Raw genomic sequence first — 25,228 nt, 5'->3', positions numbered from 1 at the left:
TAAACTCATAATAATGATAACAATGACAATATATGATAGAAGACCAACTTCAGTCTATTAACAATGGTCCTGCTGAGATTTATTTTGAAAAATAGTAAGTGAGGCACAGAGAGAGAGGGAGAGCAAAACAAACAGAAAAATGTGATCATAAATACCATCACGTCTTTTTCAAATCACTTACTTACGCCTGTTACTCCCAATGGAGCATAGGCCGCCGACCAGCGTTTTCCATTCTCAAATCAATATCAGTAATAATAGTAATTGATTTATTCTATTCACATCACTCTATAACATAAAATTATTCTTATTTCTATAGACATGTATTTTTAATATAATTGTTATCGTTCAGAAATAAAATGATTGAATTATAAAAAAATATATTTATTTTACATATTTTTATAAAAGAAAAATAATGAACTACCAAGTGAAATTAAAAAAAAATTAAACTGTATACACACATGAAAAAAGAGTTAGTTTATAATGAAAGAACTGGACGATTCCAAATATCTTGAAATATAAGTCGAATCTATATAAGAGAATAACAGAATTGTTGAAAGAAAATCATTAGCTTTTTTTCATATTTTTAAATATATATATATATATATATATATATATATATATATATATATATGATTCTATTCAGTGGTTAAAACATTTGGAAGTGAATCATTAAATGGTACATTGAGAACCTGCACAATCTAGTTTAATCTGATGAATAAAAGGTAATAATGCAGCTCGTCATAAAAATAATTATCAGAAGGGGTTTGTGGAGATTTTAAAAATTTCACAGATTGATATCATGAGTCAGTTGAAGCTAGACCACCATGGAAAACCTGGACGCACTGGACGGCCGTTTTGTCCTAGTATGGGACTCCTCAGCAGTGCGCATCCACGATCCCGCACCCCGCGAGATTCGAACCCAGGACCTATCAGTCTCGCGCCAAGCGCTTAGTCAGATGTTGTCTGTCTACAACATCTTCAATAACACTACAATTACAAACGAACGAAGATTGGATAGCTAAATCTCATTCACAGATTTGTTATTAATTACATTAAACAGAGTAACTTTTGAAATCTAAATAAACGGAAGACCTTGTTATACGTCTATATATAAACGCCTGGCGTGAGACTGATAGGCGCTGGGTTCAAATTTCGCGGGGTGCGGGATTGTGGATGCGAACTGCTGAGGAGTCTCACACTAGGACAAAACGGCCGTCCAGTGCGTCCAGGTTTTCCATGGTGGTCTAGCTTCAATTGACTCATGATTTCAATCTGTGAAATTTCTAAAATTTCCACAAACCCCTTCTGATAATAATCATCTGCTCACTAGTAACTGACTTCAAGAGACTTGTATATGAAATTACATCAATAATTAATTAAAACTACGAAAGTAATTGAGTTTAATAAATAAATAGGATTATCAATATAAGGTAAATTGGATAACTACATTCCCTTAAGACGATAATAATGTAATTCATTACATTAAGAGGGTATTTTTTATTCGTGAACACAAACAAATAGTAATTGAGATCATGAATTGATTAATTTTAGACCACCATTAAAAACATGGAAGCACTAGACGACCGTTTCATCCTGCTGAGGAGGTTCACGATCTCAATTAAAACTCAACAATCTCCACAACTCTATACTGAAAATAAGTAGTATTTTATGCTATCATTACTAAAAGTGCATAAGTGTGTTGTGTATAGTGAAGGTTGCACAAGATGACAAAACGTTACATTGAAGTGTACAATTAATTCTTAACTTTTTTAGTGCACTCGCTAAGAATTATAAACTGCACAGCTAAGGGTATTGACAATTTAAGTACCTTCGTGTTCACAGTAAAAACATAATTCTAAATAGCTGCGAGTAATGTAACTGTTTTCAGTAGGTTTTCTAAAAAATCAAATTACCGATCTAGATATTATTCAACAATCATTAAGCTTCATCTGTTCACAAGAATGTAAACTAGCCCACATCTGTTAACTTTTCAGTTTATTCAAATAAACAAAATGAAATAAAGTTAAATAGTGACTTAATTTTTAGAAGACCCAACTTTGAACCACTAGGTTACAATGTTGACGCTTTATTTTCAGTATCCAAATCACATCGTACTAACCCTTATTCCAATGGATTTTTACCTAGATTTGTAATGGATAGACAAGCTACTGTGACTAAGAACTTTCAGTTCAATGTAGACTTTGAGTCAAGTTACTGAGTTTCGAAAGGAGGAAGTTATATCAGAACAGAACATTTAGATGGTATATTGAGAAAGTCTAACTCACATAAAATTCAGCTAAACAGTACAAATATATAGATCGATTCAATAATAATGCTATTTTTCCTATACAACTGGCATGTTAGTTCGCTAGAAATTTAAATAAAAGAATGATTTACTTGATTTTCTGTTGGACAACCGATTATTATACGATCCTCATCATTATAATGATCAGTTACCAATTGATACATGGATCTCCATTGTGATATAATACCTGATTGAATACGACGTAATAAGATATTTTCTGTATCTGGATTAGCTAGATAAATATGTAGACAGTTTCGTAAATTTGGCACAGTATGGTGTTTTACTGTATCAGGACGATTTGAACTAGAACTACGACCAAGTGCTATACAGAGTGATCGGTGCGCATTAGAAACTATTTCCTTTATGTATGATGGATTTGCGAACGGTTGGTCAGCAAGACGTGCACCTGGAGCGGCTAGGATTGAATGAGCCTAAAAATTGTCATAGAAAAAATTCGGAAATTATTCACAGAATGTTCTATGAGATGAGGAAATGATTTTACAGAATTTGGTGACCCAATAAAGAAAAGTAGCTACCGCATGTTTGAGCCAACTAGAGTGCAGACAAAAGTCCGTCAGTGGATAGTAGCAGTGACATAAGTCACAATATCTAGGTTTAAGTTTAAGTTAAATTCTATCTCTTGATTTAAATTATTCATCTATTAGACCATTTGTTTAGTAGGAGTCAATAGAAACCATGAAATAGCATAATGCGCTGGATAATTTTCAAACTATTTAGTCATTTATTTGATATATTTCAAGCAAATACACTGAAAAACATATTTCTGGGGTTCTTCAAAAAAGAGAAGTTACATCACTTATCCACACATTACTACATATAACAATAGAAAAATCTTGATTAAACAGAACTCGGTCAAGGCAGTTCATAGTGATGATCCTATGACAGTTTCATAGGTTTGTTTGTATAGCTGGTTGTTGGGTCTGAACTCAATTCCAGGTATGTCGATAATATTTTTATTAGCTGTGATAATATGCTTTGTATATGCTCTGTAATTTCAACAATCCTTATGAAAACATAAAGTTTGCAATAAAACATGAATACGATAAGCAGTTCAAAAAGAGTGTAATAGAAAATATATACCTTCGGAAATTTGTTATGAAATATCGGAAATTATATGCTAAACGATTGTAAACAATTAGTAGTTAACAAATAGCCAATATTTATCCGTCTTGCATTAGGGGGGGGGTGAGGTTCCAGCCGAAATTAATGCAGCTATAAAACAGAGCTTTCCTAAGACTTAATTGATTTCATTACACAAAAGTAAATCCTCACTAAACCATTCAAAAGTGAACCATATAATATCGCCTTCAGTTGCGTTTCTGAATTTACATGTATACGTATATGTAATCTTCATGAAAGATTTCGAAATCTAACCTCAATGTACAGAAGGAAATTATGATAAACCTCTTGTTATCATGGTATAGAGAACTGTAATCAAATAATTTTACTTATTACACAATCTTATTGATGCTCCCAAATTAACTTAACCTTGACTTTTACTATGCTAATCAATTATGTTGTTGCCCATTATTTCTATTATGACTATATAATCCCTGATTACATTCTATTGTTATTTTCCGTAACTACGCCTACTTTATTACTTAATTAGTTGTTATCTTTTTTTTCGCGACATATAAATGCTCATCAGTGTTATCCTTGACATTGAATAGATAGAATGTGATTAGCAGTGGGATCCATGACAAGTGTTTCGTCCTATTTGGGAACAGTCAGTTGAATGTGCCTATATTCCAGGACAAAACGTGCGTCCAGGATTCAACTTCTAGCTATATTCCATCTATTTTATATGAACTTGTGTCGTAATAGGTATATTGAAGTAATCTGGACAGGATGCAGATATGCCAACCAAGACTGATTGAATTTCAATCAAAAATATCATCAACAATGGGATAATTCAAACCATTTCAAGTTGGATGATATCGTTGTTGAATGTTGTGTATTGTATTGTTTTAAAGATTTATTATGATTTTCGGATCTATTTCAAAGAACCAGGTATCAATTTCAGTAATCAAAATATACTAACCCTTTAATTCTAATTCTTGTAACCTTAAACTGCTTGTATTTGATGAGAAGCAGTGAAATGGAATGGATTCATTTTATTCTGCAAATCTTATTATTCGTGCTTTGAATTTATCAAAAGATCAAGTTGTATGAAATTACTGATGTGTATGTGGTGTTTTTCCCGAAATTGAAAAAAATTAACGTGACGTCACAGTGATACAAAATTAGTAATAATAATAATAATCCAATATTACAGACCCGTTTAAGAAAATTTGACATTTCGCCGGTTAATTGTAAAACTTGTTGTTCAATAAGTAGTTCACAAGTATATTTTAATTGACTATCTAACTGACGTCTAGAATCCAATTCAATATCAATAGCGTTTGGAGTTTCTAATAGAAATCGTAATAATGCATTTTCTTTATTTAATGAGAATAATCCAGTTCCTTTTTGTTCCCATATACTGAGTGCTACATCTGTAAAACAATATACAGCAAAAAATATATAAAATTAAATAAATTATACGATTCGTTGGATTATTTGATAAATATAGAATTTTACATGAGTAAGATCTCCTCTCTCGATTCCACCGAGAAGCATAAGTTTGCTCTAGATTTCCAGAAATATCTTGCTGACAAGCGTCAACGAGCACGAAACATGTGTCCAGTATATCCTCTCGACTACTTCCAACCAAGTGATATTAAGGCAAAGTGGATGGGACGTAGAATCACTTAATTTAATGGCCACATTGCAACTTTATCGTCTAGTATAAATTCTCTAATTACGACCCAACTACCCTTATTGCTTAGTATTCTTGAAAACTACTTCACTCAACAAGTCCCCAAATTAGAACATGGTTGAACAGTAATGTAATTATATTACAAATAAACACGGTTAGATGGAAGTTTATTATTATTTACTGTTTATTTGAACATATAAATATTGGTACAAGGGGGCACCAAATATATATGCGCCACACAAAACAATGAGAATGAGAAGAGAAAAAAGAAGGTAAGGAGCGTAAAAGAAAAAAAGAACAATAACGACCACAGATTAGTGTAAGGTAGTGTAATAATAATAATAATAATAATAATAATAATAATAATAATGGGGGAATCCTTTCAGTTAAGGAAGATACAACCACTTTTTATGAAGAAAGTAAAAGAAGGTGACAGCAGGATCGTCACTGGCTTCTATTCTGAGCTATATCTGATAACGTCTCTAGCCACTGTGTTGCACCATCTCTCAGACCCCAACCAGGGAGTCGAGAAGGACCAACAATAGGAATCGCAATACAAAAAAAGTTAGTATATTTTTGACTTTTACATAAGAAGACTCTAGAGTCTTCTCCAAGTACCGGCTACCGCTGATTGAAATAACCAACGTCCATCATGACAGCATAAATTAACGATAGACAAAAGTTTATGCATACGTGGATCGCGACATTGAAACTGCGTCCGAGCTATATCACCCACTAATGGCCTACGGATCACTAAATGATATTAAGAAACATTCAATCATATTTTAAGATGATGAATTGCTATGTTTAACTAAATTGAGATTGGAACAACACATATAAGCGAACGACACTGTCATCAGGTCTTACTCTAAATTACATGAATATTTATATGAAAATATTAAACCAGTCAAGGTAATTTATGAGTCGACGATCACACACGATAGGTAAAAAGTGCAAAATGATGGTAGGAGGACGGGTTTACTAGAACTGATAAGAATAAAAAAATAAAAGTACTAGTCAATAAGCTTTATAAGCAACGATGGATGGTGGCTAGAAATCCTAAACACCAATCGAAAGATACATGCAAACAATACCAAGTGAATTTAAACTTCACCCCAATGCACAAGCAGGTGGCTATCAGGACTCAGTTGCCAAGTGGATAACACGAAGGCGTTTGAAACGGATGGTACTGAGTTCAAGTACCGGAGTGAACATCAACTCTAGGATGTAGGTAAATCCAGCTGACGAGTCTCAAATAGGACGGAACAAGCGTTCTGGATTCCACTGTTAGCCACCATCCATCTTTGCTTATAAAACTTGTGACAATATCGAGGCAGTCCGCATAGGATGCACATATACCGACACGAGACTGATCAATTTCAGTCCTAAACAACGATGGGAAGATACAAGCAAACAATACCGAGTGTACTAGTCAATAGTTTAGCATAGGAAGCAAATCAAAATTAGACAAATATTCTTAAAATAATAATCACAAAACACTATTAAAATTACTTAATAAGTGTGTAAATAGTTCGGGAGTGAAGAATACGAACGGAGAAATGTGGAAAATGTCAAACGAATATGGGATGTGAAAACATCAATAAAATTGTTTATTAAGTCATATACGGCCTGGGAAGAACAGAGGTGTCACAAATTTCATCTGAACGCATAAACTATGGTTATAGATTCGGATTCCTATAGCTTCTGGTATATGTACGAGTCGGGATTTGAAGCAATCTGTCCAAAATATTGACTGGCAATTAGAAAAAATTGGTTCATCATCCTAAGAGTAGAACACAATAATCGTGATAAAGTATAATACAACTTAAAAACAAAATACATAAAATATAATTACACAGGATAACTTACTTTTATATGGAGAAAAATCTAGGCTAGTTTCTTTAACTAAAAATTCAATGCCAAATGGTACCATTTGTTCACGAAGTATTAACAAATGTTTGATAAGAAATAATTGACCATCAATGGTTGTCCGACGGAGACTAATTGAATCACTTGCTTTAACTAATGACTGAACGCACATGGATACACATTCCTGGGCCAAACCACGAAACGAATCAGTCTGAAAGTGAATGTGTGTATGCCACAATAAATAAGACAACATACATGTGTGTATGAATGTATACATGATTGAATACGACAGCACAAAAGCAAACAGTGGGAAAATGCCTTAGTGATCAAATTATTCGGTTATCATGCAGTAGGATTTGGGCTTGAACCTCACTACCTGGTAATAGCTGAAGCCATTGGAATTCGTACATATAACCCCAATTTATGTGTACAGAAGAAATACGTGACTCCCCTATCCCTTCCATGGCCAGTTATAACTTAACTAACAATTTTTTTTTGTTATTTTCACTATTATTATTTTTATTTTAAATTTTATTATTATCATTATTTATTTTATTCTATCTGTGTTATCGTTAACCTTATTTCCACATCCATTATTTGTTTGTAATTTTCAGCCTCTTTGTATTCTTCACTATCGAATTATTTACGTAATGATTTTAATGTTTTGTGATTACTATTCCTAGTCTATTTACCCATGTTTGTTTGACCTTCTATTTCCAACGATAAACTATTGATAAGAGTTTTGTTTTTGTATTTTATTATTCTCACTATTATCAGTTCACCTGTCTTCCTACTACTATCAACTTGTACTTTTACCTATTATGTGTAGTGACTTATTCTATTTCATAGTGATTATTGGCCCATATTGCCTTGATTGGTTTAAAATTTTCGTATAAATATTCATGTATATTAGAGTAAAGCCTGATGACGATCTAATTGAAAACAATTGTTCGCTTATATGTGTTGTTCTAATACCAAAATTGTAAGCCAAAGCAGAATACATAATAATCCGCACTTGATTACGTTCGTTTATTCTCCGTGGACACTATACAGCTTGAAAATAATACGTCTTGTAGAGCAGGACGTCAATATCAACAAAAAAATGACTTCGATTTCTGTTCAAAAGATACACCAAATAAAGGTGAACGAATAACGAAAACAACTGCGTTTGGGACGAATTGCCACATGTCGAAAAACTGAGAGATAGCTAAAATGGAGACAAAGTTTGGTAATCCGTTGGTCTAGATTGTTTAAAATTTGAGCGTTCTATGACAAGCTGACATATCATTGTCATAATTAAAGAAACAAAAATGTTTTAAGGATTTATTGATACATTGAGCTCATAATTGGCTACTAAAAACCACTTCATCTCCCATCACAACTTAATATGCAACACAATAAACAGGATTATTGGTCACTAAGTAACAGATCCCAGTGAATTTGTATATATATATATATATATATATATATATATATATATATATATATATATATATATATATTATATGTTTAACGCAAAATGACAAAGTGCCTTTATAAAGTACGAAAACACATTAAATACATTATTTGGAAATCTTTCATCAGTTGATACATTCTTCCAACTCTGTTGTTATTTTAATTGCGCTGTATTTCCTTTCCTGCTCTCTTCAATTCAATCTTCTGCTGGCAGGCATTCTACTTCCGATTGCTGCTAAGTAATGCTTATATCTGTCAGCACAGGTAGCATGCAGTACATATATAGTTTTGAGTTAGCTTTCAGAATATTAGGCTCTCAAACGCGTAAAAATCATGGTCTGAACAATGAATCTAAGCACTGTAAAGTTAAGCTTAGCTGTCAGGCACTAGTTATTGAAGTCATTGAAAACTAGACTGAGCCATATTAATAGGGTCGGGGAAATGATTATCACAGCCAGTGGTTAGAGACTTTATGTGACATGGCTCAGAATCATTTGCAACGGTTCAGGTGCATTTACTATTTGTTTCCATTTAGAACCAAAGTCCCAAAATATCCTTATACCTTTTTTTCTTTTCTTTTCAACTATTACTGATACTGTTACTACTTCTACTACTATGGGATTTATATTGATAATTTTATTTTGCTTTGCTAATGTGGTGTGGCAAAATTAACCGATGAATAAATGTACCGGGTTACACATTGTTTATGACTGAATAATTGACTAAAGCTTAACTCTAAACCGCCACACCAACTTCTCGAATCAGCCTTAGATCATTGAAATTTGCACCTCCAATCAATGATATCAGTTGCCCTGATGAATTCAGCCAGTGAACTTACATCCTAATTCATATCGACAAAGTAGCGACAAGCATAGTTAATTTTTATATGATAAATATATTGGTTTCTATTTCCATGATATATTTCCAGCAGTTGCTTGAGAAAAAGTATAAACTTACATCTAGGCAACGATTGAGTTTTGAGAGACATACCAAAGTACGACGTACTGTTGGATACCACATACCATGTAAGTCTGCTGGAGCTAAAGACATATTAGGTCCTGGTTGAATTGCCAAATCAGAAGTAGTAGACTTATTCTGTAAATTGGACTCGGAAGAATCACTTTCTGCGACAATTTCCTCAGAGTTTTCATGCTCCTTTTCTTTATCCGGTGAATTGTTTGAATCAATAGGCATCGAAATACTTTTTGCTATGTCCTACAAATCCGTTAAATAAAAAACATGAAAATAGGATGCTTGACAATGGATAATAATTATTAAATATTACAACAGACAGGAATGGATAGAGCTATAAAGTTATTCCACAGAATCACTGTTACAATTATTTTAGCATTAGTTTTAGATTAGCTAAATATAAGAATCCAATGGACAAATGACGTATGAAACGAGTAGATGGGATAAATAAGAAAGAATAATAATACAAATCAACTCAAAGAACAAAAAATGGTGTTATACAATCCAGTCAAGTTATCGACATATATTCATATAGATCATTAGTGAGATTAATTAAATGTTAATGAGTACCTAACTGAATGATAGATGTGAAGAGTTTAAATGAATTGATTTTAACTCCTAAGTGATATTATAAGGTATAATAAAAAGTATTAACATCAGATATGTGATTTTGACCATCCAGTATACTTTAATGGAAAGATACAAATTATGTCTATGGTTTACTTAGTTACTGTGGTTTATATTTGGCAGATATAAATAAGCTAAGATGGAAGAAAGTGATTTTAAGCATGGATTTCTCTTCGAAGCACTGATGAGATAAAATTTAGTATTCTACATTAAATAAAACTATCTAAGACAGGAAACATATATACGTTACTAGCGAACCTGAAGAGCATAAAAATAAGGTTTTGAGGGTTTCCATCAACCACCTTCAAATACACAATGTTATAGCAAGTTTATCAATGGCTTTATTTATGTCCTAAGTATACTCAGTTTAAATGACTCGTTGAACGTTTGAAAACACTTAAAAAAGACTTATTAAAACATGAGCTGGATTATATATATATATATATATATATATATAAGCAGATATAGTTTCCTTACGTTCATCATTTCCAATTTTTCAGGGTAAGAAAGATCTCCAGGACTTGGAACAAAACCAAAAATTTGTGATTTAACATATATATGTGCACGAAATATTAATCTTTCTTGAATATCAGCCATCAACATTCCACAGAGATCATTAAATGCCAGCATATCTGGTGCTTTAAGTTAAAAGTACGAAATGAATAAACATATTTAATCCATAACAAATAAAAAGCATAACTATAAGATAATTTGAACGTAATTGATAACGAATTTGTTGCCAAAAAGGTTTGATTAACTTTAAATCATTTTTTTCCAGTGAAGATTTATGTACTCGGCTATGACGAAAGAATTACTAACAATTTCCATCTACATACATAAGATGAACAGTATGGAAATATTACTGTAGGTTAAAATAACTAAATTGCTAGACGTTAATAGTTGATAAGTAGCACTAAGCATAAAGTTACAAAAGTAGTCATACACTAATGAATATATTTGATTTTCAAAATGCCAACATCTTACATTAGATCACTTTTCTACCTTCAGAGATTGGATTACTATTGTTTAAACTATAGTTAACGTGAAATCTGACTATTGCTTTTCAAGCTCCTATGCTTTTTTATTTCCATGTGTCAAACTATACTACTTGTCAATCGAAAGTAGTTTCAGCAATATTCCATTGTACAAATTGATGATTAGTGTTAATTTCAAGTAATAAATCAATGATCCTATCAGTTCATATGATTATTTATATATTTGAGTTAGCCTTTCCGTCTGTGATAATGTTTTACTTCCCTATTCTGCTCTAATTCAAATGTATGCGATATTATGATTGTCCTGGATACTAAATTGATTTCCCATTACCTGCTGTAGTTAATGCTTAACGCAACCGCGTAATATTTTCTGATTCATGGTACTTATTGTAGTTTTATTTGAATTCAGTTATTTTGAAGAAGCGCTTTGTCGATTAAATTTTCGACGGTCCCTGACCACGTCACCATTGCAGGTATGTAAGTTTTTACTTTTTGTTTTATTTGTTACAATAGTCCTTCAACTTTGGGTAAATTTTTTGGTGATGGGATTTTTAAATATAACTTTGTTTTGGGGTTAGAATATTAACACAGACCCTGAAATAACATTGTTATACTCATAAAGACTATGATTTTAATGTTAAAAGATTGGAAAAGACTTTAGATGAAAGCATACCGGCTAGTGGATAAATTTTATTCTTTTAAAAATAACATCCAATAGTTAGGTGAATCCATTATAAATATGAATTTTGAGTAATTACTATTACTTTTCATGACTTAATGTAGAAAAACGTGGCTTCACACGCAATTTCGTCCACTAAGATATTAAGCGAAATGAAGATCTTGCAATGAAGAAAATTTTCTTTTCGGCAATATTATTTTCTAGACTTGTACAATCGTATTTATAGCGAATTTTAAAATATAATGGTCAATAATAAAAATAGAGGATTATTATCCAACTGAAGTAAGAATAATGTTTTCCCGCAGATGCCTAAAACGAGGGTGTTTCAAAGGTAGACTACCACTTTGAAATACTTCAGTGTGCATCTACCAGTTCACTTTCTCTAGTGCAGCTTACTATGTTGACCACACAAAGCGGGCTCTTTCCAACGGTATCCATATCACGGTTATCGAAAGGTGAGTCAATAGCTTAACTGCTGAACATCTAGTCAATTCTAGTAATTTATTTATACCTGAATATTCATTAGAAATTATTCACAAAGTAAGACGAACTGGTTTAAAGGAAGGCGGGATAAGAAACTTGTACATGATGGATGCTTCGGAGATTCATCGATTTAGGCCTGATCTCTGTGTGCTGAAGCAGTGCATTCATTGCCTTAGTTCATCATGGTCCTAACACCTTCGTATTTTGTCAATTATTTCTTGAGAACTGTTTAGTTTAGTTTCTTCGTCTTATTATATATTTCAAGTGGACAATTATTTTCCATATCTCTGTCCTGTATCTTACTTTGACACGTGTTCGTCCAATATTCCAATCTTCCTTATAATCGTTAAGTAGATAATCTTTCATGCCTTGTTTCTGTATGGTATTTCATATTTACCACGTAACTTAAAATTGTGATTAACTTTCAGTACCTCTGTTAATGACGTGATGATTATCCATTTTTATTACAGGCCATTAAATGTAAAAAATAACCATAAATACAATTGTACGGCTCTGGAAAATGATATCATTGGGAAAACGTTTTCTTCGCTGGAACGTTCATATTTATTAATTATAAAAGGATTCAGGTTAATCGAAATGAAAATATTAAAATGTCACGTCAATATGTAGGTGTTAACCTTAGGACATTGAAAACTAGTTATATCATAATGAATTCATAATTTAAAGCAATAGACTACAACGTTAAGTATAAAAATATAGAACGATATAAAGAAATGTCTTAGTTATTTTAAACATGCTTACAATTAGTTGTCTTTTTAGGATCATCTTGTTGAAGTGATTCATCTTTCAATATATCACAAAGTTCAGATAATATTTCAACGTGATTGATATGAATTATTAAAGGTCTAACAGCATCATACAAACATCGACATAATTTAGACAACATTTGACTAGGAATTAAAATTTTTTGAGAGAAAATAAAATGAAATGTAAGATTATGTTGGTAAAAAGTGGGAACTAAATTCAGCATAATCGTTATTAGTGTATAAAATTAAGCACATCTCACTACTTTCCAATATTACAGAACTCAATACTTATATCTAACTAAGTATGATGTCTTTAATATCTGTTGATATCTAACAATCAAAATCGTCTAATGATAAACACTGTTTAGCATAGAAGAACGGTTAAGTCATGGTGTATGAGCTATATACTTTCGATTAATTGAGTTCCTAAGACTGACATAGATTACCTAGTGTAAATACATCAATACAATTATCCAAAGTCTAATCGACCAAAATGCCCTGGTATGGCCGAGAGTGGAATGGGGCCGCCCTCCCTTTCGAAATGCCCTCGCACGGCCACGCGTATACAGCCTCTGTCAGGGAAGTCCTACTCACTGCCTTCTCGTGGCGGGGTTGTTGTTTACGAAAATGAGAGGACAAAAAGCGAATGTCCGGCGCTTTAACCGGATCCCAAACCAATGGTGAACATGGGCTCCAGGATCCTGAGGGATTAAATGGCGTATGAACCAATCGTTGTTCACCGGCTACCATGGGACTGCATCTCCTCACGATGATCCATTGCCTTGTGGGTCAGACCTTTAGGTCCAAGGCTCGGAATGTGGCCCCCTAAGAAAACCACCTGCTTCGGTCTGGACACTCGGGCAGTATCACAGCCCTAACACAAATCGAATGATTTATGTGGCGCACATCTACTTGGTGCCTCCTTGTAACAATGTTTATGTGATTAAATAAATAAATAAATTTTCGGGCCTCATTGAAACTTCATCTGTTTTTGACATCGACATCAAAACCTACGGACAATAGATTTAATCCTATATATATATTAGTTTTTTATTGATGAATTTTGTTTACAGAACTTAATGAATAAACGAAAATATCAATAAATTAGGCGAGACCTTTAGTAATTCAATAACCATTTCATTAAACGTCACGCTAATCATAACTCTTCCACAGGACTGAATTAAGGAATGTTTACATTTGTCTATCGAGAGGTGTCGACATTAAGAATGAGAAAAGTGGTTTTACTAACATAGAAGTAATACTGAACGACGAGGATTAGCATGCCAAAAGACCTTTTTATAGATTTTTATTTTCAGTCGATTATGGTAAAAAACGATATTTTGTCTTGATATGCTAAACTATTGGAAACACAAGTATTCGTTATTGACACCAAAAATTAACAATTGTTTACATCCTAAAACCCAAGACGTTCACATACATTATCATCACCTATTATTCAAGCTTTAATCTATGTGAAAATATTTTATAATTTCAAAGATCTTTGCCACCAATTATCCAAGATAGAACCAAATTAATTCATGAAATTCATATGATAAAAACATAGGTATATATAGCTTACTTAATTGATTGTGAAAAGTTTGATGAAAAGAATTGATTAAACAAACGCATTTCATCTTCACACATATGTAATATGAATGTTCCAGCAGTGCGAAGTAGTGTACAATGATCACCAGTATATTTTTGGAGTAGTTCTGAAACTCCATTTTGTGCAACAGGTGTCAATAACTCTTCTCGATGATGTAAGTAAAATTTATGACACTCTTGAATTACCTGAGCATACCTGAAATAGAAATTTCAAACTAATTGATCCAACTGACGGTAATCCACTAAATAATTTTATAATTTTAATACTACCACAATTTATTCAACTAGTCTTAACAAAAAATACCAATCTGAATAAACGTTTAGAAGAACTCTATGAAAGATCACTGGTCTTGACACTCTAGTAACGATCGATACATTCTCGTCAAGTGTTTCTGTCGGGTAACCAAAGTTGAAATTATTTTATGATAAAATATGGGTTTTCGTGACTCAATTAAGAAAATAAAATCTCACTACCAAACTGTTAAATGCAGATCACTGAAATTGTATGTGGTTTATTGTAAAACACTAGTACTTATATCTGAAACCATGAACCGCACGACGCAAAAACACAAAGACGACAGGTGAGGATTTATTAAACGCCAAAAAACTAAAAATGATACCTGAAAATGTTTACTCTAATATGACTTATTTGGAATAATTAACAGTCAGATTCGAATAAATTAAACTGCGTAGTACATGACATTAGCTAATCAACAACTTGCTGTATGAACATAAATTTACAATATCATAGAGTTAACCGCCACCAACCAAGAGATCTAAATAATCTATTAAATTATAAAATTACTCCTTAAAATCCGGCTACATGTCACTAGTGATTGGAAAAGGTTAGTTGTGTATGTCACTAGAACCTTACTCAATTAGGTCTTTGCTCACCAGTGTAGTTTATCCTTAAGAAATAAATTACAAAGTTTAAAAAAAATGTACATAATGATCAACGTTAATGATTTATTGATAAATCAGAATTCAAGGACTTCGGTTATCATAAAATTCAAAAACATCCTGGTTTAATTCATCTTGATACCCGACCGTGAATATTTTATGAAATGACTGGGTACTGTAGCTGATGATCCATTCATAACTCCTTCCCTTAAAACAGCCGTGGCTAATTGGGATTCATCATATTGAGATACTGGTACAGATATAGAACCATTTTGCAAAACATATATAGTGTCTTTAGGATTGAAGCAAATAAGTGAAGCATTAAATGGTAAGCAAAAACCAACTGAAAGCGAAAGGTTATTAACAGAGGACAGTGAAAGTAAAGGATCCTAGTTAGAGATAATAATTTTTACGAACTTGAACATTTGTAAAATGGCCATAATTCATAGGTTATCACACAATACACATCTGCATTAATTTGTCGGATGGTATATGGACTTTTTATATGCTCGAATGTAGTGGGATTTCAAGAACGCACGAAAACTAGTACCCATAAATTTACATTTTTTCAGTTAACTAACACGGGTAGTTGTTATTAATTTAGAAATTTCATAATAAGTAAAAGTAATGATACATGGAAAGTATGTAGAATGAATACAACTGATTCTAAGCCATATCACCTAACATCGCTAACCATAGATTAAGATTGCTGCGTGGGTTTCAGACAACAAATTCACTTTACAGTATGACAGCAGTTGATGACTTAGTTAATTGATTCCATGTTTTGATCTACTGACCACTAGCTTTATTACAACTTCCTCCAATATCAAACAGCATTGTACATTGCGGTAGACGGGGGATCTAAAAAGAATATCAGAACCACCTCAATTGATGAAAGTTCATAGTCTCATCAATGAAGTTCCGCACTCAAAAAAGAATTCGGCTTCTAATTTTAGCATTGCTGACTCGGAGGTTCTACTATATGCAAGTAATGCCGAGAGAAAACGTTAGATCAAATCCTTGGAGTTTATTCTTGTTTTCCATTTTATTGTCCAAGTTTCACACCTGTAGAGCAACAGACAATAGTTTATGCATGTTTCTCACCAATAAAATGCTGTGAAAATCTACTCCTGAGTAGTGCTGAGTCATCAACAGAGGCTTTATTATGCTGGTCTGATGAATCTATACCATAAATATAACACAATTTATCGATATTAGTAATTTATAAAGTTAAACACAGCTTTTTCAACAATAATAACAAAAATAAAGAGAAATAATTTTAACTGGGATAAAAATGGACAATTATTAGAAACATTGATAAATACAATGTTATCTATAAAACCTACTCATCAGTAACGTGTATTCTTTCTTCTAAAAGTGTCATCAACGAGCGTATTTTTGGTCCTTGTGAACGAAATCGTCCGTAAAGTAAAATAAATGAGTTCTCAGGGCTGATAACATCCTATAACATATATAAATAAATGGTGTGTTACGAAGTTAACTGGAAAATTCAGTCAGGACATTAAATGAATTATAGTTGGATTAAAAGCAAGTATCCAAATGTCACTTTCACCTGAAACAAAACAACTGAGGTTAAATAAAATAAGAAGACTTTTAAATTTCCGTAAATCTGTGTACATAAGTGTATGACTTGATGTTAATCATGTATCGGTTCAAGTTGCAAAACATACAATATAAACTATTAAAGCAGTGATAAACACTAAACATTAAAGTTACGGTTGGTGAGAAACGGTCAGTTGGAAGTGCTCGAACGAATATAAACTACCACATAAAATAAAGCAATAGATTTCTCATCCACTGATACAAGACGAATACGGAAAAAATGTGATAAAATAATCCATATTTAAGAGTAACATTAATGACATTATATAAACAGAACACTAGGGTTTGTCAAGGAGTTAAATTAGCACATCGAAATGTGCCTAGTCACGATGCAAAAACTAAGTAAGGTATTTAGTCCTGTTGTATTGAACTGAATTTATTGCCTGTTGTACATACGAGGCATCAAATTCACGAAGGGTGAACGATTACTTTTATGTATTTCAATGCAGGTGCCAACAAGTTTTCATTCAAGTAGTCAATCTCTTCTAAATGGTACAATAGTTCATCATAGAATGTCAAATCGACTTTTAGGTGGCTGTACAAAAATCAATAGACAAAAGGCTTTAGCTATATTCCAACTTTTGGAGCCAATGTGGTGAATGACATTGAACAAAGGTGATTAGAAAAAAGGCAGTTGATAACATCTGTCTTCTATGACAATATTAAGACAAAATACTTTCATCTTCGCTCAAACGTATATTCCACATATTTTTCTAATCCGTTATCTAAACGTTTGTCAACCTTATCACTAACTTACCGACCAAATAATATTAATGGAGTGGTGGATTAGAGATTATTGTTTACAATCTTAACAACGGAATAACAAACTTAAAGGTAACTCCACTTATTCAGTTCACACGGTTAGGTAGTATCACTGGCTATCCCAAAGAGCAATATAGCTCATAACTGCGAATAAAATTTCGTAAATAATTATTGATTTGCAGTAAACTACTACTTATCATGCAATTACCAGTGTTCTTTTATTTAGCTATTATTTCAGGCTACTTAAAATTCCGCATGATTGCTTTATAATCTTCATTTATTTCGGGTTTTTTATTCACCCGAGAACATTTACTTCTTTATCTTCTATCTAAGATCGAATGTTGTTGTTTCCAAATTCTTGTAATATTCTGCATTTTTGTTTTTTTTTATAGAAAGAGGAATCAACACGTCAAAACAGAAGATTTGCAGTGTGCTTGTCCTCTGTACAGTAAGGAGCTGGCAAAAACTTATTAAATTAAATATATTCATTCTACTTATCAAACTTTTTTTAACTGCGTAGTCCTAATTAAGCATTTATTTAGTGGTTACAACATGCAACTAACAATTATTGAACAGCATGTACAAATCCTGCCCAACTAACTAGGGTTTAGAGGACCGGATAATACTATTAGTCTCTATGTATACAAAGTAGTGTGGCTCATAGATGGAAGTGCAAACATACTGTGAGTAAACGAACTTCATTGTACTATTATTACAGAAAGTAAATCCACGAAACGTATAGAACACAATATAGATCAAACTTACATGCAATTCCAGAAGCTCATTTATGGTTCTTTCTATGACATTAGTTACATTACTTTTAATGTATTCAAGAGCTATTTTAAGCGAGGATTTCACCTTGATTAAATAGTTTGGAGATTCTTTGAAATTTGGCTAAACAAATAAATAAACTCATCAAATGATTCGAAAGAGCATTCTTACATGTTCTAGGAAATAAAGTAAACTTGAATCAAGCTTATTTAGAATTGGCAGCAACCTCTCACGAGATACGACGAAATTGGAAACTCCAAGTTCCTTTAGTTCAAAAAAATATATAGGCTCAACTTACAGCTTGTAACATATCCACTTGAACAAAATTGGCTAGACATTCTTCAATTGAACTAGCATATTCAATCATTTCATTCTGTTTACAAGTAATATGACATATGCATTAGTAGTGCTTGTAACACTCACTTGTTGCCTTAATAGATGTTCGCACAACTCATGTAACTCATTAGTGCTCTGCGATATGCTTAAGTAATTATTTTCCAAAATCGATAATTTAGACAAAATTTCTTCAACGATGCTTAAAACTTTTGAACATTCCAATTTTTTACGAGATAAAAAAGTCAAAAATTCGCTTTTTATACAATTTTTTATTTAATTCATTTATACCTTGGTACTTCAGGTATTTCAGCACTAAGTTTTTGTTCAACAGACCATAGCCATGAATAGAAATGTGAGGCTGATTGTATAGACACATCCTGTTGGGTAGTTTGGTACTCGTATTTGTCAGTCTGATTAGTACTGAAGGTCGTATGAGTAGTAGTACTGCTTACTGTAGTCTATAATGATTTTAGTTTATTAACAAGGTTGTTCCCTACTTCTCCGTGCATTGAATTCAGTGAATTCAGCAGAAATACTGACTCTAGTTGTTTTTCTGTTAGTAAAGTTTGCTGATTGTCAACGTGGTCCCATGTAATTACAGACATGTAGATTAACTGAGATGACGATGAAATTAATTGATAATTATTCGTTGGAGTTAGAAACAGGGATGAAGTAGATCTGTAATCAAAGAGAATACATGTGTAATGATATATATATATATATATATATATATATATATATATATATATCATTGTAACATAGTACAAAATTGTCGAATAAATAACTATCTGTAGTTTCAGAGCAAAGCCATCAGCCAAGATAACTATTTACAGCCAAGAGGTAACCTTATATAAATAAAACATAATTCACATCAGTGTTATTAAGCAAAAACGTCACTACTTACTAGTTGCCAATACTACTCCGAATAAACGAAAAATTGTGTATAACTACTTCGCTCCCTGACATCAAAGTTGATGTTAAGAATGAAGCATAAACATTTTACTTAGCATATGCAAAAACCACGTCATTAGATTTATCAGTGTTTCGATTTTCATGAGCACTATATGACTGGTAATGCAGAATGGTATGACACATCCGAGTTATAGATACTAAGGAAATTGAATTTACGGACTTATTATATTCAATAAAAGCTTCATATTTGAGTACTAGAGAACATAATCATGGTCGTATTGTTGTTCTCTGTGAAATGAAGAAATTTCCTGTATACAGGTGTATAAGATAAGAAAAATGACTAAAAGCCGTCTTACTGGACGTAGGAAAGATGATGCAAGGAAACCTCTTTGGGACCTATTTAATGAAAGTCAGGCTAAGAGTATATTTCAGAAACAACTAGAAAAACAGTTAGGCAGCCATGTAGGTGATGCCCACCCCGATGCAGCATGGAATGATACTTGAAAAGCTGTGGGAACAGCAGTGATATCTGCTAGTACAGTAAACCACAAGGTTAGGGGGAAACACTGGATTTCAGCAGCATCTACCGCACTGATAGATGCTCGAAAACCTATCCAATCTGGCTCTGGACATAACGAAGAGCGTAGTCAGCTTAAGCGCAAGCTGACAAGAAGCCTAAGCAATGATCGTGAACAGTAGTGGGTAGCGAAAGCAAGAGAGATGGAAAAGGCAGCGGCAATAGGTAATAGCAGACAATTGTTCAGACTTGTTAAGGAAAACGGTATTAGGAACCCAACTGTTATCGAAACTATCTCAGAAAAAGATGGACATACTATACATTCTCAATCCAGGAGATTGGATCGATCGACATGGGCAGAACACTTTAGGGATCATTTCAACTGGCCGTCAGCCACACTTCGGTTTCCCACGGTCTCCAGTCAACCTGAATGGCAAGTTAATGTAGGTCCTCCGTCTCTTTACGAAGTTGAAAAAGCCATAGGAAATCTGAAACGAGGGAGAGCAGCAGGCCCTGACAGGTTTACTCCTGAGATTTTTAAGGATGGTGGTCCAGTATTAGCAATGAGATTAACCGAGGTCTTAGGTAGAATTTGGGAACTGGACGTAATCCCATCTGACTGGTCTCAATCACTGATTGTGCCAGTCTATAAGAAAGGACAAAAGTCCTCTTGTGACAATCACAGAGGAATCAGTTTGACTAATATAGTGTCTAAAATATTAGCCTTAGTAATACGTCGACGCCTAACCAAAGCTCGTGAAGAACAGACTAGAGAAAATCAGGCTGGTTTTCGACCTGGACGTGGTTGTATAGACCAGATATTCACACTAAGTCAGGTCTTAGAACATAGACACACATTCAGACGCCCCACAATGGTAGTATTTCTCGACCTTAAGGCGGCATTCGACTCTGTCGATCGTAAGGTTCTATGACAGTGTTTGTCACTGAAAGGAGTACCAAAGAAGTACATTAACCTTATAAAGGCTCTCTACTCGAACACAACTGGTAGAGTGAGAGCTTATGGCGAACTGTCATCAGAATTGATTACCTCAAGCGGTGCTCGTCAGGGCTGTCAACTCTCTCCATTCTTGTTTAACTTTATCGTAGACATGTTTTTAAAGATAGCACTTTCCTCATCTGAATTTCCATGGGTTGAACTTCTACCGGAAGATTCACTTGTTGACTTAGAGTATGTCCATGACATAGTTCTATTTGGTAAAGACGCTGAAAAAATGAAGTCTTCTGACCACTCTAAGCAACAATGCAAGTATGTTCGGCATGCCATTCTCCCCTTTGAAATGTAAAATTTTGCTTCAGAATTGGGTTGCATTGACACCCAAACTAACGATAGGGAGTGAAGTAATTGAGCGTGTCGACCGCTTCACTTATCTTGGGAGTCTCACCAACCTTTGTGGTCTGGTGTGTGACGAAATCTCAGCACGGATACAGAAGGCTCGACTAGCTTTCGCCAACTTGTGTCATTTATGGCGTAGGCGAGATATCCGTCTATCAACCAAAGGATGTGTTTACTGCGCAGCAGTCCATTCCGTCCTACTTTATGGCAGTGAAACATGACCGGTAAGAGTAGAGGATATTCGTAGGTTACTAGTGTTTGATCATAGGTGTCTTCGAAACATTACTCGTATATCATGGGACCATCGAGTAAGTAACTCAGTTGTTAGGAAACGGGTACTAGGTAAGGATGGAAAATCAATTGATGAAGTAGTGAAACCACAGCTTCTTATCCCATCCTAAGTTCTGTAAAAGTCAACAAACCGTGTTAATTATTATTCGCATTAATACCCGTTTCTATGAGGAAGTCAAGACGAATTTCCCGGCTATTCAGACGAGAAGTGGGATATATAGCTTGGCTGCAGGCGAGAACGAAATTCAGTGTAAATTAAGGAGGAAATTAAATAGTCTGTTGTAAAGTTAGAAGAAACGTTAACAGTTTGAAGATGACTCAGGAGTGAATTCAGAGACCGCCTCATGGGAGACACTTGGGCGAAATGTCTCATTATTTTCTCAGCGTAGGAAAGAAGGTGAGTGTTATTTACAATCTCGAATGACTTAACATCAAATTTCCTCAGCTTGTATCTCCCATATTTTCTCAAATATCACCTTTATCTTTTCATTCTTGTGTTCGATGGGTGAGAATAATTTAAACGAGTCTTCAGACAAACACGACTTCGAAATGTGATGTGCAAGGGCTTTCTAAATTCACAGTGACAATTTCAGCCGTGAGATTCTGTCAAAGAACGTGGTGGAAGACAAGCAGTCAATATTCATTGGAAAATAAAATATATGCATATAATAAGCCTGAAGTTGCATAACTATAAAGTACGCTCGCTTAAGAACTATGATTTTTGTAAGCACAGAAATGAGTTATGAGTATTATTTCAAGGGTTTATAGGATCTTACGGTGATGCTAAATCCCTGCTATATATATATATATATATATATATATATATATATATATATATAGCGTAAGAAACACTTCTGGGACTTATTCTTGTTGACAGGTCACGCATCATTTAAGCGTGAGTACCAAAAATCCCGGAATATTTGTAAGAAAACCATAGCTAAATACCGTACTACTTACGAACGACAGTTGGCATATGATAGCCGTACTTGTCCAAAACGACTGTTTTCGTATGTTAAACGGCGAATAAAACGTACTGATGGTATTCCCCTGTTACTGTTACACGAAAATTCAGATTTACTAGCTGAGTCAGACCGGGCAAAAGCCGAGACTTTTCAAACTATTTTAGCGAAGTCTATTCTACGTTTATTGTAACAAATACTTGTCCCACTCACACTGAGATACCAGCCATTGAATCGGTACAGGTGACTGAAGAAACTGTTTTTCCATTGATAACTAACCCCAAAATTTGTAAGGTACCGGGCCCAGCTCCATGCAGCACTAGTACTCTCCGAGGTCATAGTAAGAAGGTTCATAAACCGAGATCTAATAAACTTGAAGTAGGGTCCCGTTTTTCTCATCGAGTAGTTAATGACTGGAACGCCTTAACCGAACAAGTGGTATTAGACCCATCATTGAATATTTTCAAGGAGAAGCTGAACCTTCATTGGAAGGCAATCTGTCAGGATTAAGACATGTTCACCGACCTACTATATATATATATATATAGCAGGGATTTAGCATCACCGTAAGATCCTATAAACCCTTGAAATAATACTCATATATATATATATATATATATATATATATATATATATATATATATATATATATAAACCTCCACTTACTAGTCAACAGTTGTGCCAAATGGTTGATAACTCAGATATATTTACAGTCCTTAGGTGTTACCCCATTATTTATTTAGTTTTCAAGGCTTTACTGTAGATTGTTTATAAAGAATTCCACAATACCTAATGTCAAAATGAGTTAACTCATCCTTAAATTCAAAGTGTTTGCTGCACAGAACATCTTGAATGTAAGATCTTAATGATAATGCTTACTTATAATGAAACTACAGATCAATACTACAAGTGTGAACATTATGAAAAATGGTTTCTGAAAAGACCAGCATATGTAGCGCCAATGACTAAATTGCGACGTAACCAATCTCAGTCTCAAGGTTGTGCAGCGTTTATTCAGTGAGCAATTGTTAACATTATCTTTCTCAAAATTTCAGTGAAGAGGATTGGAGTTTGTCGCATTCTTATAAAAATAGTAAAAATCTCTCCCAAACTCTTTAGATACGTTGTGATTGCACGTAAACTTCGTAATTTTTGCAACTATATAATACCATACTTCTACTATGTTGTATAATGTTGTATATGCAATAATAGTTCAAATCATTTTGTATTTACTATCTATCATAAGCTAGAACAAACTTCATGTATAAATCAAATGAGTCGCCTTCACGAGAAGTAAAGATAAACCTACCTACGTCATTAGTTGTTGAGTTGTATTAGCCATTGCCTTTGTTATAAAAGTATAATACTGTTGTGTAATGTTTTGTGTCACAATCTATCACGTGTATTTATTGGTTCGAAATACAATGAAATTCACCTTTGTATTTAAGTTTCTTTTAGCGCTGTCGGGGCTAAGAACACAGAAAAATATTTACTAATAGCACGAAATTGACTTATGGAGATTACCCTAAAAGAACTTTCAAATAACACTCACGACGTAGGATTCACTGTAGTTTCGTTGTTCGGCAAACATGATTTTGTTATAAGTCTTTTTTGCGCGATTTCTATTTGCTTATTGACTATGTTCTATGCAATATGCTCGTTGATAAATATTTAGGACATAACTATAACTACGTCATAAAAAAGGAATGGTTCCATGAAAAGATCTACAGAGCCAAGCTGAAGACCAATCTTACTCTGTCAGCTTTTAGGCATCAGCACAAACTTTTTATCGACAATTCGTTTTATTTTGGCGAGAATAAGAGGCTGAGCGATCTGCGTAAGCCCTGGCAATTGTGGTATCTCAGTTGATCTAGCTTCCTTTCGAAAGCGTCAACAGACGGAGCTTCAATTACGTGTTGAGGTAATGAATTCAATTCGTTGACGATTAGATGAGAAATTCGATAGTCAGTTGACAAGTAATTTGTTCTGGGTCTGTGAACTTCCTTAGGGTGTCGTCGTAAATCTTCTATTTCGGATGACAATAAAAATAAAGGCTTGGTCGATGCAAGTTTATTGTTAGGTAACTTGAAAGCTGACCAACACACCCCTGGTTCTTCTTTATGACAACGGATATAGGTTTAGTTTATTCAGCCGATCATACATAAGCTTAGATATTCTGGGAATCAGCTTAGTTGATATAGCTCAAGTCTCTACGCATTGAACATGGTGTTTGCAAAGCTTTGGCGGCTATCGAACGGCTGTGAGCA

General features: G+C 33.5%; 1 protein-coding gene across 3 annotated transcripts; it reads right to left on the bottom strand.

Annotated features, from left to right (window-relative positions):
- Positions 1-360: 360 nt before the first annotated feature.
- Positions 361-23,966, bottom strand: COG3_1 (Golgi transport complex subunit 3). Of its 3 annotated transcripts, XM_051212160.1 has the most exons (18): positions 23,841-23,950; positions 23,751-23,808; positions 23,628-23,718; positions 19,426-19,606; positions 19,217-19,386; positions 19,016-19,181; positions 18,891-18,965; positions 18,764-18,856; positions 18,587-18,715; positions 16,783-16,898; positions 14,511-14,732; positions 12,927-13,075; positions 10,485-10,645; positions 9,366-9,623; positions 6,954-7,164; positions 4,604-4,821; positions 2,398-2,736; positions 361-526 (listed from the first exon to the last, which is right to left on the bottom strand). In XM_051212160.1, the coding sequence occupies exons 4-18, from the start codon at positions 19,531-19,533 to the stop codon at positions 476-478; spliced, it is 2,466 nt and encodes an 821-aa protein (XP_051072312.1). In that variant the 5' UTR covers positions 19,534-19,606; positions 23,628-23,718; positions 23,751-23,808; positions 23,841-23,950; the 3' UTR covers positions 361-475. The 3 variants fall into 3 exon arrangements, with proteins under 3 accessions (XP_051072312.1, XP_051072311.1, XP_035587434.1); XM_051212161.1 differs by having other exon boundaries at positions 18,764-18,965; positions 23,628-23,795; positions 23,841-23,966; XM_035732418.2 differs by lacking the exons at positions 361-526; positions 23,628-23,718; positions 23,751-23,808 and having other exon boundaries at positions 1,300-2,736.
- Between the last annotated feature and the right edge of the window lie 1,262 nt (positions 23,967-25,228).

This window comes from Schistosoma haematobium, chromosome ZW (genome assembly GCF_000699445.3).
Source record: "Schistosoma haematobium chromosome ZW, whole genome shotgun sequence".
Lineage (NCBI taxonomy): Eukaryota > Metazoa > Platyhelminthes > Trematoda > Strigeidida > Schistosomatidae > Schistosoma > Schistosoma haematobium.
Note: the sequence above shows the minus strand (reverse complement) of the source record. Positions and strands in the feature narration are given on the sequence as shown.

Coding starts and splice junctions, on each gene's coding strand:
- COG3_1 (XM_051212160.1), bottom strand. CDS start 19,533: ATGTCTGTAATTACATGGGACCACGTTGACAATCAGCAAACTTTACTA. Junction 19,387..19,425: donor TGAATTCAATGCACGGAGAA/GTAGGGAACAAC, acceptor AAATCATTATAG/ACTACAGTAAGCAGTACTAC. Junction 18,857..18,890: donor AAGTGGATATGTTACAAGCT/GTAAGTTGAGCC, acceptor TTTGAACTAAAG/GAACTTGGAGTTTCCAATTT.